This window comes from Lactuca saligna, chromosome 3 (genome assembly GCF_052625555.1).
Source record: "Lactuca saligna cultivar CGN05327 chromosome 3, ASM5262555v1, whole genome shotgun sequence".
Classification (NCBI taxonomy): Eukaryota; Viridiplantae; Streptophyta; class Magnoliopsida; order Asterales; family Asteraceae; genus Lactuca; species Lactuca saligna.
In genome coordinates, this window is record NC_136419.1 from 23,908,182 (window position 1) to 23,924,835 (window position 16,654).

The 16,654-nt window shown below is 34.8% G+C and overlaps 1 protein-coding gene and 1 long non-coding RNA gene across 16 annotated transcripts; one reads left to right on the top strand and one right to left on the bottom strand.

Annotated features, from left to right (window-relative positions):
- Nucleotides 1-536: 536 nt before the first annotated feature.
- LOC145034800 (uncharacterized) lies at nt 537-10,167 on the bottom strand. Of its 15 annotated transcripts, none has more exons than XR_013678231.1 (10): nt 9,961-10,165; nt 9,550-9,849; nt 8,467-9,472; nt 7,791-8,376; nt 7,299-7,464; nt 6,346-6,496; nt 5,769-5,851; nt 5,574-5,693; nt 2,000-2,085; nt 537-699 (listed from the first exon to the last, which is right to left on the bottom strand). It is a non-coding gene; the product is annotated as an uncharacterized LOC145034800 (long non-coding RNA). The 15 variants fall into 15 exon arrangements; XR_013678239.1 differs by lacking the exons at nt 537-699; nt 2,000-2,085 and having other exon boundaries at nt 5,442-5,693; nt 8,467-8,538; nt 8,643-8,697; nt 9,305-9,472; nt 9,961-10,160; XR_013678229.1 differs by lacking the exon at nt 2,000-2,085 and having other exon boundaries at nt 9,961-10,164.
- Nucleotides 10,168-12,492: 2,325 nt separating this feature from the next.
- Nucleotides 12,493-14,471, top strand: LOC145034801 (serine--tRNA ligase-like). The gene is made up of 3 exons (XM_078983317.1): nt 12,493-13,004; nt 13,138-13,905; nt 13,978-14,471. Exons 1-3 carry the CDS (start codon nt 12,651-12,653, stop codon nt 14,185-14,187), a joined length of 1,332 nt encoding a protein of 443 aa, XP_078839443.1. The 5' UTR covers nt 12,493-12,650; the 3' UTR covers nt 14,188-14,471.
- Nucleotides 14,472-16,654: the final 2,183 nt, after the last annotated feature.

Below are 16,654 nucleotides of genomic sequence, written 5' to 3' on the forward strand. Positions count from 1 at the left end.
CGGAAAATCAAAAAATTTCAATTTTTTTTATTAACGGAGATAGGTTAAAAATAACGGAAGAAATTTTGGGTTGTCACATCATCCCACCGTTAGAGGAAATTCCGTCCCGAAATTCAAACATAGAATACAAATCATGGATTTGGAAAGAGATGCGGATATTTTTGTTTCATCTTATCTTCTCGCTCCCAAGTGAATTCAGGTCCCCGCTTGGCATTCCAACGAACCTTTACTATCGGGATGTGACTTTGTTTCGTTCGTTTGATCTCTCTATCCATGATTTCGATCGGTTCTTCCACGAAGTTGAGGTTCTTATTGATTTCATCTCATCGAGAGGGATCATAAAGGTCTCGTCGGATACACCCTTTTTAAGATTCGAGACATGGAAGACGGGATGGATGTTGCTAAGCTCTTAGGGTAAACGAAGTTTGTAGGCTACGGGACCGATCCTAGCAATGTCACACCCCAAAACCGACAACGGCGGAATACGTTTCGGGGTGGAGGACGTAGTGTACAGTATCATCACAATTGCATAATAGTAAAAACCAAGAAACATACAACCATTTCATTTACATAGTGAGTGTATTTACAAGTGTGTTTTGTAATGTTCAACAAACACCAAAAGTAATACAAAAATAAGAGATGGATCTTGTATGCTCCACCTTCTCCAAAATGTTGCACCTGCACCTGTCTATCTTTGACCTGAGGATACAAGTTATTTTGAAAACGAATATCAACATAAAGCTGGAGAGTTCATAAGATTTTAGTGTGAGTTCTTGTATAAAAAGCATTTGAACCGATAGTATGAAAAGTTGAAAGTCACAGTCATAAGTAGTAGTAAAACCTAGAAAATCCTATATTTTCCAGAAATGTATAGTAAGTGAAAACCTTTAAGAAATGTGTCATTTTCACCTTTGAAAACCATTTATCATGAAAGTATAATAGTGACTCACCAGTAAGTAATGCAATGTGGTAAGTTATAACTGAAGTCAATAATAGTGGTGCAACTTCCTTTAGTATTAGATACTTGTTTACTTCGGGATATTAACTTTACCTTTAGTTTAGTATTTTAGTGTGGTTATAGTGTATTTCTTGTATGTTACCAATAGTGTGAGTAATAGCGGACCCCATGACTTTCCCGGTCATGCACAATGTAGTGGAGTAGAGGCATCCTTGGACCTGTGCGGCTCGGACTGAAGTTAACAGTCGGGATGTAATAGCGTCTGCCCCGTATAGATCTATACATATAGTGTCGTCTTCCTATCGGAATACTTCGGGCGTAGTGCGTAGCGAATAGAGTATCTCGTAGTGGGTTAATGAGTTATCTCATGATTAGTACTTTCTCTTGTATTATAGTGTAGTAGTCTTTTGTATAACTCGTATTGTATTCTCTTATTAGTGTATAGTTCAATAATAGAGATAAGTATAGTGGTGTAGAGTAGTAGTTAAAACGAGTAATAGAGGCCTTAACTATACCTATTATAGTTAACTTAGTGTGTATGATTCTGGTCAGGTTAGTGATTTAGGCATCTAATGAAATAAGAAATACTCGTAATCCGTACTAATATACAAGATATATAACTAAGAAATCAACGACAGTCGGACGGATAACCACTACCCTAAGCCCACAATCAAACAAGAACAGGAAATAAGGCGAGCTATCGGTCCTAAGTCCTTCAAGTCTTACTTATATAAATATATCAGTGTGGTTACATTTTATAAGAAGATTTATTAAATAAAAGTATTGTACAAAAGAAACATTTAAAAACTTGTTTGTTTATCCAAAATAGTTTTGAAAACAAATAATTTATTTATAAGGCATAGTGATAAATCACATGTGATTTGAACTACGGGTAGTGAATCACATGTGATTAATTCTGTAACATGAATAATTGTCTTGTATAACTTTTCCCAAACATGTATAATCAACTTGTATCCCCCCCCCCCCCCCCCTAAAACATATAAAACATTTGAAAGGTTCATTAAAGGGGTATGAACTCACCTGAATTCGCGTAAATCGGGTGAATCGGGTAAAAGTGTCGGTTGAGCGTTTTGTTCCAAATAACGACTTGTGCACCTTTTAGGACCCTAATGTCATATGAAATATGTATTTTACAAGAAATTAATCATTTTATGCTTTCCATTTAAGTATTTAGGCATTCTAGCATCAATTCGGGGTTTTAGGGCCTAGAAGGGGTTTCCGGGAGTGGTACAAGGCCAAGAGGGGTTTACGGGGAAGTCCATGAGTTCACTCCCTTGGAGTTTACGGCCCAAAGGCCACTCCTTGGGAGTTTACGGCCGTAAACTCATGTGGTCCTCCAAAATTGCAAGTTAAGGCCTTTAATCACTTCCCTAATTTCCTAGCAAGTGTCTTGAACTAATTTGGAGGGTTTAAACCATCATTTAGGGACATTTTGGGGAGTTTACGGCCAAGGCTTGTGCTTAGGCCGTAAACTCCATTTTATTCTTCAAAATGTATGTTTAATTGGTACAACACACTTCCTTTCACCTTAGGTAAATTCTAGAAGGCCTTAGATGGAGTTTTGGGACATTTTGGCATATAAATTGAGGAGTTTACGGCCCAAGCATAGCCTTGGCCGTAAACTCTTCTTTTTCCTTCAAAATGAGATGTTTAATGGTACAACACACTTCCTAGGGTCTTAGCTAATTTCCTTACATGCCCTAGATACGTTTTTGGGACTTGTTTGACATAAAATTTGGGTGTTTATGGCCCAAGCTTAGACTTGGCCGTAAACTCCTTTTTTTGTCCTCAAATGGTGTTGTTTAATGCACTTAAACATTTCCTAGTGTCAAGACTAAATTACTACACACCCTAGATGAGTTTTTGGGACTTTTAACAAGGGTTTTTGGGGTGTTTACGGCCTAAGCATAAGCTTGGGCCGTAAACTCCTTTTTAGGCTTCAAACTCTTGTGTTTTAATGTCCAAACTCTCCTAGGTATATCTCTTAATTAGTACATAAACTTAAAGGAAGGAAAAATGAGGCTTTTGGCAAGTTTCTAGGTGTTTACGGCCTAAGGGGCTTCTTAGGCCGTAAACTCCCTTTTGATCCTTGTTTTCTATGATTTTTAGCCTCTAAATACAATGAAGTATGTTTAGAATAAGATAGGGAATGAGTCCTTACGTTTGGAAGCCGAAATTCGCGGATTTGGGGTCGGTTTCGGGTCTAGAGAGAGAAAGTAGTGAGAGAGAGTGGAGAGGTGGTAAAAAGCTTAAAAGTAGTGTTTCATTTGCTTATATATGTCTCGGGTATTGCACCCGGTAGACGGCTACCCGATGCTAAAGTTTAACGGGGTTAAAACTTTTTACCCGGGTGAAGTGGTTGAAAAGTAATATAACTTTATTTAGTTAAACGAGGTTAACATTTACAAGTTATAATTACTTATGATAATATCGAGGCATATAAATAACTAGATATTTGTTTATTGACGACTCCAAACATTACAGAAAATAACATATAGTGACGCATTCCGTTAGTGAAAATGGGATTTGTAACGACATTATATTTGGGGTTGTCACAAGCAAGGATCTTAAATGGTCCTATATATCTTGTATTTAGCTTTCCACGCTTTGCAAAGCATATCATGCCCTTCCAGGGTGAGACCTTTAGCAGAACATGATCTCCAACCTGGAACTCCAAGGGTTTTCGTCGTTTATCGGCGTAGCTCTTTTGTCGATCTCTCGAAGCTTTTAGTCGTTCCCGGATTTGTATGATCTTTTTAATGGTTTCACGGATGATTTTTGGGCCAGTGAGAATGCTATCAGGGACTTGCCCCTTGACTAGCTGCGTGTCACCCACCTCAGCCCAACACAGAGGGGATCTGCACTTACGGCCATAGAGGGCTTCAAACAACGCAACCTTAATATTGATATGATAACTGTTGTTGTAGGAGAACTCGACCAGGGACAAATGGGTGTCCCACAACTTACCGAAGTCGATGACACATGCTCTCAACATGTCTTCCAAGGTCTGGATGGTTCTCTCACTCTGCCCATCTGTCTAAGGATGGTAAGTTGTGCTCGTATCCAACTTAGTTCCAAGAGAGCTTTCTGTAGTGACTGCCAAAATCTCAAGGTAAACCTGCTATCTCGATCAGAGATAATGGATACCGGCACGCCATGCAGTCGTACTATCTCGTTGATGTAAATTCGCGTGAGCTTTTCCATCTTGATAGTTTCTTTGATTGCCAGAAAGTAGGCGGATTTGGTTAATCGATCGACAATTACCCATATGGTATCGTACCCACTCGGAGATTTGGGTAATTTAGTGATAAAATCCATAGTAATCATTTCCCACTTCCACTCAGGTATCTCCGGCTATTGGAGCAAACCTGAGGGCTTTTGATATTTGACCTTCACCACTTTCGCATTTTAAGCCTGTTTTTCATGATTTTGATGTGGGATTTTCACCAAAAATCATATTTTGACATATAAGACCTTTAATATTCATAATTTAAACACATTTTTAGGGAATTTTTATTGAAGGGTGGGTTGGGTGGGTGGGTGGAGGGGGGGGGTCAAGTAGATGATTGTGGTGGTGAGCCTATTTTTTATTTTATTTTTTTAGTTCCTAATAACAAATAAAAAATATATCAAAAATGAAATGAAAAGGGTAAAGTAGTCATTTTATATTCGTCAGGGACAGTCCGAGTGAGAAAAAAGCATTACAAGGATGGTCTGAGTTAATTTTTGAAATTAGAGACTAAACATTTAATTTTATACCAGAACCAGGGGTGAATCGTGTAATTTACTCTTAAAAAGAAATTGGAGTGTTGGAGTAATACTAATGGGGTGTTTGTGTAAGCTTAATTTTTGGGGCTTAAGGTTATGAGCTTAATAGCTTAGTAACTAATGAGCTTATTAGTTTATAAAGTAAAAAAATGTTTGGATTAGTTTATGACGTATACACTAATAAGCTTTTTTCAAAATAGTGTTTGAGTTAATTTATTTTTTGTAAAATGACCAACATGGACATGCTTACATTACACAATTGGCTAAGGGAGATATGGTGTTTTGGAGAAAGAAGAATAAGGGTAAATACGTAAATATACATAAATAATCTCATGCGTTGAAAAAAAAACTGAATTGAAACGACTTATGAAAACTGACTTATTTTTAGGTAAAATAAGCTCATAAACTTAACCTAATAAGTAGGGGTGACAACTCTCGATCCGATCCGTAACCCAACACTGACCCAATCCAAAAATAGACGGGTTTGGGTTGAGATTTTTGATCCGACAATCTGTTTTTTTCATTGGTTGGGTTGGGTTACCTGTTTGGGTTCGTGGGTCAACCTGTCAACCTATATATATATATATATATATATATATATATATATATATATATATATATATATATATATATATATATATAAAGAATAGATATATTTAATTATTAACTAGAGGGGTGGGGCGGAATGTGTTCATTTTCTAAGACATGTTTTTTCTGAATTCTAATTGTTTGAACACTTACCAGTCTTGCTTTACAATACAACCCTCCATAGTCAAATGTAAACTACTAAAAAGTTATATGAAACATCATTAGTAAGAAGGTTCACCTTCTTGAGGTGTCTTTTACTGCATAATCCCCAAAAGTAACCCCATTTGTAGAAGGTATCAACTACTCCTGTTTGAGGGCTTACACTTCGTCTGCAATGTTGATACTAACCTACAAAACTCTAAATTGAAGCAAAAATATGTATCAAATCTTTACTGAAACTTGGATGCATTTAAACAACGAATGGGAAAGTAACCTGAATGAATGGTTGGTGAAGAGACCAAGGGAACTTTTACTGGTATGTAACATCGACATCGTCTTTTTACTACTACATGCAATCTGCAATCGAATTGTTTTTTAGAATTAGGTTAAGACTAAATTACAATTTTGGTATGTGAATCATTAATTTTAAGTACTCGTCTTTTTTTTTTTTTTTTTTTTAAAAAAAAGAGCATTTTGCCCTTGGACCAAACCCGAAAAAAACAGGGACCAAATTATAATTTAATATTGAGTTCATTATTAAACTATATTCTAAGTTATAACGTATTTTATTTTTGATCATATTAAAATGTGAATAGTTAATGCTAAGTACTCATCTATTAATTTTTTTACAAAAACCACTTTACCCTTTGCTCCTTGGACCAAATGCGAAAAAGACTGTATACCATAAGGACCGAATTGTAATTTAATCTTGATTTTATTATTGAGCTATATTCTATATCATAATATCACAATGTATTTTATTTTTGGTCATCTTAAAATGTATAAGGAATTAAATTATTTTAAATTTAAAACTATTATTTTAATTTATAAATAAATAGAAATGAGCATACCAAATCTTTTTGCACAATAACTTGCCATCATGCAATAAGGTTTTCTCCAAGATGGTTTGCCTTGTTGAGGTGCTGAAAGTTCTTTTCTTCTAGAAAGTGTAGATTCCAATGAGTACAATGTTGTCCATACCGGTTTATTAATGTCTTCAACCTTAACATAGTAAAAAAAAGCTAAAAATAAAAAAATAAAATAAATAATAAAAGTAACAATTAAGCACACCTCAAACTTTCTTGATTGTTTTAGTTAACGATAATATCAGTTCTGAGTAAATAAACATACAAAGACCACAATCAAGATGTAAATATCACACATACACACTTGTTTATCTTTGGATCATCTGTCACTTTCTTTTCTGTTGATTTTTCAAAAAGATAAATATAATTTAGATTTTAGAAGGTGTTTGTTTTTTATTCGAATAATATTTTGGAAGAAATTGGAATATAGATCTGAAAATCAATTAGGAATTAGTGTAAAAGGATTAGCCTTTTAATAGTTTCTTGTTCATGAAGCTTTTTTAAAATGTTTTTAAAAAAGGGTATTTCGGTCATTACAACATATGTAACTAAAGGGATATTTTGGCCAACAGAAAACAAAATGAAATACAAATACAAATTACATTCCTTTGTATGTTTTTCTTTGGTTTGTAACATTATCAAAGGATTTAGAATGTAAAAAATGACAAATGACATAATCACCCTTTATTATTATTTATTTTTTTGTAAATTAATGTTTGTTTCATAAATACATATCTGAAAATCAATTATAAATATGTGATAAATGACAAAATTACCCTTTTGTAACAAAATGTTACTTTTATAAAAACATAGTTGAATACTAACTACAGATACTTGTAAAAGTATTTAAAGTACCTTGTAATCAATTCATTCTTGATGAAACTTCAATAGTCTATACACACATTTAGAAAACGGTATTTTGGTCATTTTACCCTTACTTTTTGCTTGAGGTGGTTGGCTAACAACAACATGCATAGTAGTAACTCCACCAGGAACATCGCAAAAAGGACTCCTGCATTCGCCTATTGTTGTATTGTTCTCCAATATTTTTTTCTGCACTAATTATCTTTAAATCTTTAACTGTTTTTGGAGCATTCTCTTTTTCTACAAAACAAAAAGACAAACAGAGATTGAATTTGGTGAATATATTACTTTCTTTAAATAAGAAAACCCCCAAATCAAGATAAACACTGACACATAAGGATATAGAATTTGGTGAATAAATTACTCTCTTGAAATATCATAACTCGAATCAACTCAAACACACATATGTAAAGATTGGTTTTTTCAAGTAAAAAATACCAGTTCAAATAAAAAGGAACAAAAGAACAGCATAAAAACATCTGGGAAAAAGGGGAAGAATCAATGAAAATTAAAAACTGAAACAATAAACATGAAAGAGATGACCAAAAAGTAGCAAAAAAGTTTACCTTTTCTTTGTAAATGTTTTTAATCTACCAGCTTCTTCATTCATGGGCTAGTCTATCTTCTGTTCTAAAAGGCCACATACCACCTTTTGACTCATCTTCTTCGCTCATATCAACGTCCATATCAGTCACCATTTCAAAATCTCAAGCTACATACACTTCCAAAAACACCGTTGTCTGCTCTAGATTCAATCAAACAACATCAAGAACTTAAAAGTCAAAAAGAATGACAGTTCACCCGATGTTTGCATCAATCTAATAGAAACCCACTAAGACAAACACATTTTTATCACTATCCCAAGTGGGGTCAATTGTTCAACATCAAAATTACAAAATTTTGTCCAATTTGACGACCGGGACGTACAATCGACGGAGCAAGGAACTGTTTCTCTTTCTCCTCCTTGCATCTGACCTATCTCTTCTGTTATCTAGTCGATCATCATCAAATCAATACCATAAAATTGGAAGTCCGATCAAATACTAAAAGAGAGATACAGAATTCGGTGGTATGGTGGTGGTGGTGTATCCATCTTGTAAAAGTGTTCTTACAACATAATATTGTCGGTTCCAATTTCCCCAGAAGACGTAACTTGTAGCCAAAAGCACAGTGAATTAACTCAAGTCAGATATAATTGAATGATCGAAGACAATTGATAATGGCAAATTGAAAGGGACTAACCTGCATCATATAATTCTTCCTCTTGGTACCTGATTCATCAAAAGAAATGCCTGAAGTTTGACCATATCTTCACTGAGACAAGAGAGGTTAGGGGTTTTTCAGTATGATTTGTGTTCGTTTCGCAAGTAGGCTCAGATTTGAAATTCCATATCTAGAAAAAAGGAAGAAACACTGACATGACAGCAATGTAAATTGTCAATCCAAAGTGAGAAGCAAATATGGCACAAAATCCTATATGTTCAACAAAACCGTATGGTTAATTTAACTACAAAGCAATGTAAAATGTTGCAGTAGGTTTCACAGTCATCTTGAGGAGAAAATATAGCACAAAATCCTATATGTTCAACAGTCCTTCCATGTTCCAACAAACAATTCCATTTAATTGCAATTTGAAGTTTAAAAGTAACACACGTCTAATCCTTAATCCAAAGTGAGAAAGTGAAAAATTATTGGCAAATTTGACTTAGATTAAAGTTAAAAAGTAACTCACGTCTGATTCAAAGTAACAAAGTAAGAGATGATCAACAAATTCGGGTTAGATTAACGTTCTCACCAAAGATCGGTTTGATATTGGCCATCATCAACATGAAAATAAAGGTCGTTTAACCTTTAAATCGTGTTGTAACAACATGAATCAATAATGGGTTTTAATGTTAGCCCTATTGTGTATCATTCAAACCCACCAAAATTCATCAAGAATTCTAAAAATCCATCATCAAGTACCACCGGAAGTAGCTGAACACCACCAAAATAGAAATTGAGACGACAAAGAAGGTGAAGAGCAATTTAATAAAACAAAGAGGGGTAAGTTGAAACCTGAAAGAGAAACGAACATTACCTTCTCAGTATCAATAGAAATTTGTATGGCGGTGGTGGAGCGCGACGATGCATAAGGCAGTGGACTTCGCGAATCTAAATGGCGGTCGCATTCTCTGCACTTGCTGGCTGCAACAGCGTTATCTTGAGTGGTGGTCATGGTGACGATGAGTAGGTGGAGATGAGAAATCTAAGATACTCTCATAATTCAATTTATGCATAATTAAGGAGAAATCAAAAAATTCAAACCAATAGAACAATTCTTACAGTCAACAATCGGAATGGCAGTTGGTGCAACACTACCACCTGTCGACATATTAAGAGCCCTCTCCACATACCAGAAAACCTAGAAGAAGCAGAGAAGAACACGTCACTGAAGGTATTAGTTTCTATACCTGCTCGGTTGATAAAGCGATGGCAAAGATGAGTCACGGAGGTTTGCTAGGTTACTTCGATGCTAATGGAAATCGAAGTACAAGGAGAAGAAGCAGTCGATAGGAGGAGCGGCGAGGAAAGCCGTTGGAGGTTTTCAGATCATATGGATTTGTTCTCTCAACAGAATCGACTCTGTGATGGAAATGTGTTATTACAGAAGTACACAATCAACAAAGTAATGAAATAAAACAAACTAAATTCAGATATATTCAATATACAAGAATCAAATTTACAAAAACATACTTGGATGATTACACAGAATTATAACAACGAAATTGTAGAGATTGAGGCCTATCTTGAGGATACAACTTGTTTGATGATTAGCAGTGTACTAAGACAGAAATTTCTCTGGATGGGTCTATCTTGAGGATACAACAATCCAATTCAAAAACAGGTCTTGAATCTGTCGAAATTCACCATGATCCCTTTGGAAAGATAGACGATTTTTGAGAGAAAGTTTGTGTGTATATTAGCCCTCAAATTCTGTTCAGATCCTTTCATTTATAGGTTGCTAATGGTGGTTGTAAACCACCAACCGAAATTAACTGCTAAAAACTGTCTGCAGTTAATCCTCTATTTAACAGAATTTATTTTTTACTGAATTAATAAAAAGATTAATTAAGGACTAATTAATTTCGGATTATATATTAAAAAAAATATTATTTAGTCAAGAAGAGCCCCAAGGCCCAAGGCCCTATCTTTGACCATTAATATTTAATAATCCAAGCCTACTACTAGCCCAATTAGACTAGTCCAACACCACAACCCAAACCCAATTTGCTTAACCCATTACTTGGTCCATTTGAATAAATGAGTGGGACAAGCCTTATAAGGTGGGAAAATGTTTCCTCTTTCACCAATGTGGGATAAGTCCCATATTGTAATTTTATAAAGTTCAAACAGAATGTAGATTATTTGATGGATTTGTTCTCTCAACAGAATCGACTCTGTGATGGAATGTAGATTATTTGAGGCGGAGAAAGCGATAAACTGGTTCGGTGATGGTGGAGGGAACATAGAGCATAAGAAGCTTCGAGGTCTTCGTCTGAGGCGGTGAGTTTGCCCACAAATTGTTATGATATTAGACCGAGAGAAGGACACAGCATCCGATTGGATAGCAAAGGCGGTGGAATCAAAGGAAAGACATTTGAGGCGGTGCAAAGTATAGGGACCAAAATAGACAACTTTGGGGTTAATTTACTGTTAAAAGTTTTCATAACTTTAATATATATATATATATATATATATATATATATATATATATATATATATATATATATATATATATATATATATATATATATATTAATGAAATATGATTTCTTTCCGTATTCGTAATACTTCAATTCATTGTATTATTTCCGTATTCGTGTGTGGCTAATCTGCGTTTGCGGTTCCCTAATCAAAAAAGAAAAAACACATGTCGTCATTTTCAGATTCTCACGTGTCACAAATGAAGAACACATTTACTTTGTATGAATGTTTTCATTTTTCAGTTTTAACTGGATGTTAATAACTTTATGAATTTATGTTAATCACTTTAATTACTTTATATTTTATGTCGAAAAAACCTCACTTTTGAAAATGCCTTGCTTATTTATTAAACGAGTTATATGAGTTGGGTTAGACCCACTAACTTATGAACTCGTGAAGTCATATACTTAAACAGATTATATATGTTGGGTTGGGTTAAGGTTTCTAACCTACCAACACGTGACCCGCCAACCCATATATTATATGAGTTGTTCGTCAACCCGTAACCCGCCAACCTAAACCTAATCCGATTTCCAAACCAACTAATATGCTAACCCATAATTTTTTTTCATTTGCCTAAAATATAAACAACCGAAAAATAAGTTAAAACAAACACCCTCTAAGAATAAATACTAACATTGGTGCTACGTAGAGGTGGCAAAAATTGACACGACACAAAACCCGATACAAAATAAACAAATTTGAGTAAGATATTTCAACTCGTTTAAATAAACGGGTTGACACAACACGATACGAAAACTAAGCGGGTAATGTTAGGGTTTAGAATTTCAACTCGAATATGACACATTTATTTATATGCAAGTTTTTTGAATTCTTTAAATAAACTAGAAAGATACAAAACCAAAACAATAAGTAAAAGAAAACATTTGGTTTGAGTTATTTTGTAATATTGAAATGACTTACTCATCTGGATCAAGACTTATTTTCATTTTTTACATTCTCTCCCAAACTATATAATCCATTTAATCACTCTCTCATCCTCATAATTTGTTCTCCACCTGCACCTCCCCAACTCATACTCTTTCAATTTTATAGTTTGAACTTTCTATGATTTTATCTATTCCGTCTCCAAACTATTAATTTTTTCTTCCCGTCTATCTAACTCTTATTTTTTCAACATGTTCAATCCTTTAACCTTACATGACATAACATATATCAAAGTATACCTTTAACACGAAGATAAACAAGTTGATACGACACGGCACGTTAATTAAACCGGCTAGGTTAGGATCAAACACTCTCAACCCGTTTAGTATTTCGATACGATACGAACCCGATACGATTGCCACCTCTACACCTAGTTCCTAAGTTTTAACAAAAGAAAAGAAAAAAAAAAGAAGGAAAAAAAAAAAAATTTCATTTCTGAGTTAGAAAGAAATGGAAGTAAAATTAATCGTTTTGTTCTTTCTTTCCAAATCTTCCGGAGAAAAATGAAAAAAATTTAATAATTTTATTTTTTCTTTCCAAACCCTTTTTTCTTCTCTCTTCGTCAATTTTTTTTTTATTTTTTTTTCCTGTTAGAACTCGGGAACGGGGTAGTGCTAGCAGCTAACATTCCTCCGGCCTAAAGCGGTCTCTGTTCTTGGTTCAGCTCTGCATCTGCTTCTTCTTGTTCTTCTTCGATCTCCATATATGCAAACAAGAGAGACACTTAAATAATGTTGGGAATAAATCTGTTCAGGCGCAATCCAGAGATTATACGCGAATCTCAGCGACGGCGGTTTGCTAATGTTGAACTTGTTGATAAAATCATTCAACTTTACGAAGAATGGAAAAGCCGTCAATTCGAGCTGGAACAGTTCCGAAAGGATTTCAACAAGATCAACAAAGAAGTCGCCAAACTCAGAATTGCAGGACAAGATGCGACTTCATTGATTAAAGATACCGAGGAAAACAAGCAATTGACTGCGAAGAAAGAAGCACAGGTTCAGGAGGCCCAAAGAGCATTGCATTCAAATCTGAATCTGGTTGGAAATATTGTTCATGACACTGTTCCCGTTAGCAACGATGAGGTGCGTATCCTTTCAATATACATTATGCTTGTTTGACGTCTTGATATTGGAACCCTAGATGTTCTACATGACAAATTACGTTTTGCAAGTTCGGTAATCCATTCTATTTTGATTAACCAATGAACAAATTTAGGCAGATAACGAGATAGTTCGGAGTTGGGGAGAGAAGAGGGAGGAAGCAAAACTGAGAAATCACGTGGATCTTGTCGATCTTCTTGGAATTGCAGACCTGAAAAGAGGTGCCAATGTTGCTGGTGGTAGAGGATATTATCTAAAAGGAGATGGTGTGCGTCTCAATCAAGCTCTAGTGAATTTTGGCCTTGATTTCTTGGAGAAGAAGGGTTACACACTGTTGCAGACTCCATTCTTCATGAGAAAAGATATCATGGCCAAATGTGCTCAATTATCACAATTTGATGAAGAACTCTACAAGGTAACAGGTGAAGGAGATGACAAGTACTTGATTGCTACTGCTGAACAACCACTTTGTGCATATCACATGGATGATTGGATCCATCCAACACAGCTGCCATTAAAATATGCAGCATATTCATCTTGTTTTCGTAAAGAAGCTGGATCACATGGGCGTGACACTCTTGGGATTTTTCGTGTTCATCAGTTTGAGAAACTAGAACAGTTCTGCATCACCAGCCCTAATGATAATGATTCATGGGACATGCATGAAGAAATGATGAAAAACTCAGAGGAGTTTTATCAGATGTTGAAACTTCCATATCAGGTAGTTTCTGTTGTTTCTGGTGCTTTAAACGATGCTGCTGCAAAGAAGTATGATTTAGAAGCATGGTTTCCTGCATCCAGTACTTACAGAGAGCTTGTTTCGTGCTCAAACTGCACTGATTATCAATCAAGAAAACTGGAGATTAGATATGGGCAAAAGAAGGTTGGTTTTAATTGTATTTGTAACTTGGAAAATATGTTGTGTTGACTTTGAGGTGTGTTTTGACTTGTGTAGAGTAATGAGGAGACAAAGCAGTATTGTCATTTATTAAATTCTACCCTCACAGCAACAGAGAGGACTATATGCTGTATACTTGAGAACTACCAGAAAGAAGATGGTGTTGAAGTGCCAACAGTGCTACAGGGATTCATGGGTGGCAAGACTTTCTTGCCTTTTCAATCCACTGTTATCAAAGAAGCAAAAGGAAAGAAATCAAAGGCATAAATTGTTTCATGTTTCAAGCTTACAATCGAAGGTTAGATACTTGGTAAGTTATTTGATTTAGTTAGTCTTTAGTTCAACATGCAGATTGGAGGATTGTTGGGAAGACACAAATGGTAACGTAGGCAATGAGGATGGTGATTAACAATCATAAGAGACAGTTTTGCTAGTTAAATAGCTGTTATGATTGTTTTAATAGAAACTTTGATTTGGTGTAAGCACAATTTCAAACCTTATTTTTGAAGAAAGTTATCTCCGCATGTTGAGGATGAGAGAGAGATTCCGTATATGATGTTTTGGATTTTGGGTTGACATTGTGACTGACTTTCATCTAATTTAACCTAAACTTGATGAATCACAGACATCAAGAAATGGGTGAACTGATGTAACATTTATATAAGCCGTGACACCCCCAAAATAGTGATAGGGATCTATGATTTACCCCCACTTCATGGACCGCCTAGAGGGTGTGCTTTACCTTATATGAACATTTTACAATCTTCTTTTATGTCCTTCAATATCATATATATATGTCTATTTTAGAATAATATAATTATTCTTGAGAGTTTCTATTTAAGAAACTAACTCCTTTTGTTTAGTTGTATATTTGAGTAAAATGATATATTGATAACATAAGAATGATGGAAGAAAAATATAATTATCCCGATTCTGTATTGTCATGGGTAAAGAAGAGGCAAGACTCATCCAGAGAAGTTAACATTGATAGAGAACTTGGTTCCATACTAAGGTGTTGTATGAGTTGCTTTTTAACTTTTTTTTTTTTTTTTTTTGACAAAAAAAGCTTTTTGACTTAGACTAGAGGGTGTGGATGCAGTTTCAATCACGGTTCCGTCACATCATCACCCAAAACACCACCCCCACACTGCGGCTCCTACCGCATATTCTCTCTTCACCCAAATTCTACCGCACTCCCATTCTCTCTCTCCTCCTTTATTTGCTTTCTCTCTCCTCTCTCTACCAATCAATTTTTTTTTCTTTCCTAACCATTCTCCCACTCCCTTGCTGTGGTATCAAATTGATGAAATAAGAAAAAGTATGAGTTGACATCTATGTGGCATAGGAGGAAGTGCGGTTTCAGTGGCACCACTCTCTCCAGCCTAATAGCTTTTTCAAAAGAAGTTTTTAAAATGTGTTTGGATAATTTTTGAAGAAGATAGAAGCCAAAAATCACAAAAAGTTGTAAATTCCTAGCTTTTAAAACAATTTATTTTTCTTTTTGGCAAAAAAATGATTCTAAAAGAACTTTTAATATTGCCAAACACCTTTTTAGGCTTTTAATTTTTTGAAAAAGCCAAAAATCCAAAAAGTCAATTTGAAAATGAATCCCAAAAAACCCTCTTAGACCTTGGACATTAAGAAGTGTGCATGATTCAATATTAAAACTGGTGTTTGAGATATCTTTTAAGAAGACAAAATGATTTTTGGAAAAAGATAATAAAGAAAAAATGTTTGGTAAAAGCTTCTTAAAAGCTTCTTTTGGATTTTTTATAGAAGGAAAACTGACTTTTTGGAAAAGTCAGGTAAACCTGGCTTTTTGGAACTTTTCCCAAAAGTTCTTTTGCCCTTTGAAAAGATACCCCAAACACCCCCTAAGAATAATACTAACAGTAATAAGTGAAATGAGTTATGAAGATAGTTACTTAATTACACACAACATGGTATAAGTAACTAAGACATATATTACTCCATTATTTTAATTTTATGTCTTATTCCCTCATGTCTTAAAATGTCAACCTCTTCATGTGATAACCTCAAACTATCTTCTTTCCTTCTCGTATTGTCCTACTGGTCGTAACAGTATGCACTGTCTTTATTACGGTTGATAGTTGCCTCTTTTTAATATTTCAAAACCATCACAATCTTCCTTCCCTTAATTTCTGGCAGCCAACATAATTCCCAACTTATTGTTGATTACCACATGCGGTCAATATTGTTCTACCGCATGCACGCCATAACATCCTTATTTCCACAATTTCCATTCTCTTTTGTGTTTTTGTATTTATTGGCCAACTTTCGGAGCCATACAACATAATTGACATAATTGTCCCTCTCTCTGGATTTTTCATTTGATCTAAAACATGACCTTCTCACATAATACTCTTATAGTTGGCGTACACGTTAACCATCTCACCATTTATGCATTGAGTAATGTCATCATTTACTTCCTTCTTAACTGTACTAATCTATTATCCTTTTTCGACTTCCAGATATCCAACCAACATTTAGTTTCATTCTTGTTAATGCCACAACACAATATCATCGAAAAAAAACATACACTATGACACACCTCCTTGAATCCCACGAAAAATATAAACCATGATAAAAAAAAAAAATAATGCATCGGCTAAGTGTTGATCCATGGTAGAGCCTGTTTCTACATAGAAAAGACCTGCTAAAATTCAGGCACAAATGCTTGCCAACCAATATATAACCATGGCATATTTCTTTG

Excerpts from the sequence above, each read along its gene's own strand:
- LOC145034801 (XM_078983317.1), top strand. The coding sequence starts at position 12,651 with ATGTTGGGAATAAATCTGTTCAGGCGCAATCCAGAGATTATACGCGAA. Across the intron at positions 13,005-13,137 it reads TTCCCGTTAGCAACGATGAG|GCAGATAACGAGATAGTTCG; the intron begins GTGCGTATCCTT and ends GAACAAATTTAG. Across the intron at positions 13,906-13,977 it reads TTAGATATGGGCAAAAGAAG|AGTAATGAGGAGACAAAGCA; the intron begins GTTGGTTTTAAT and ends TGACTTGTGTAG.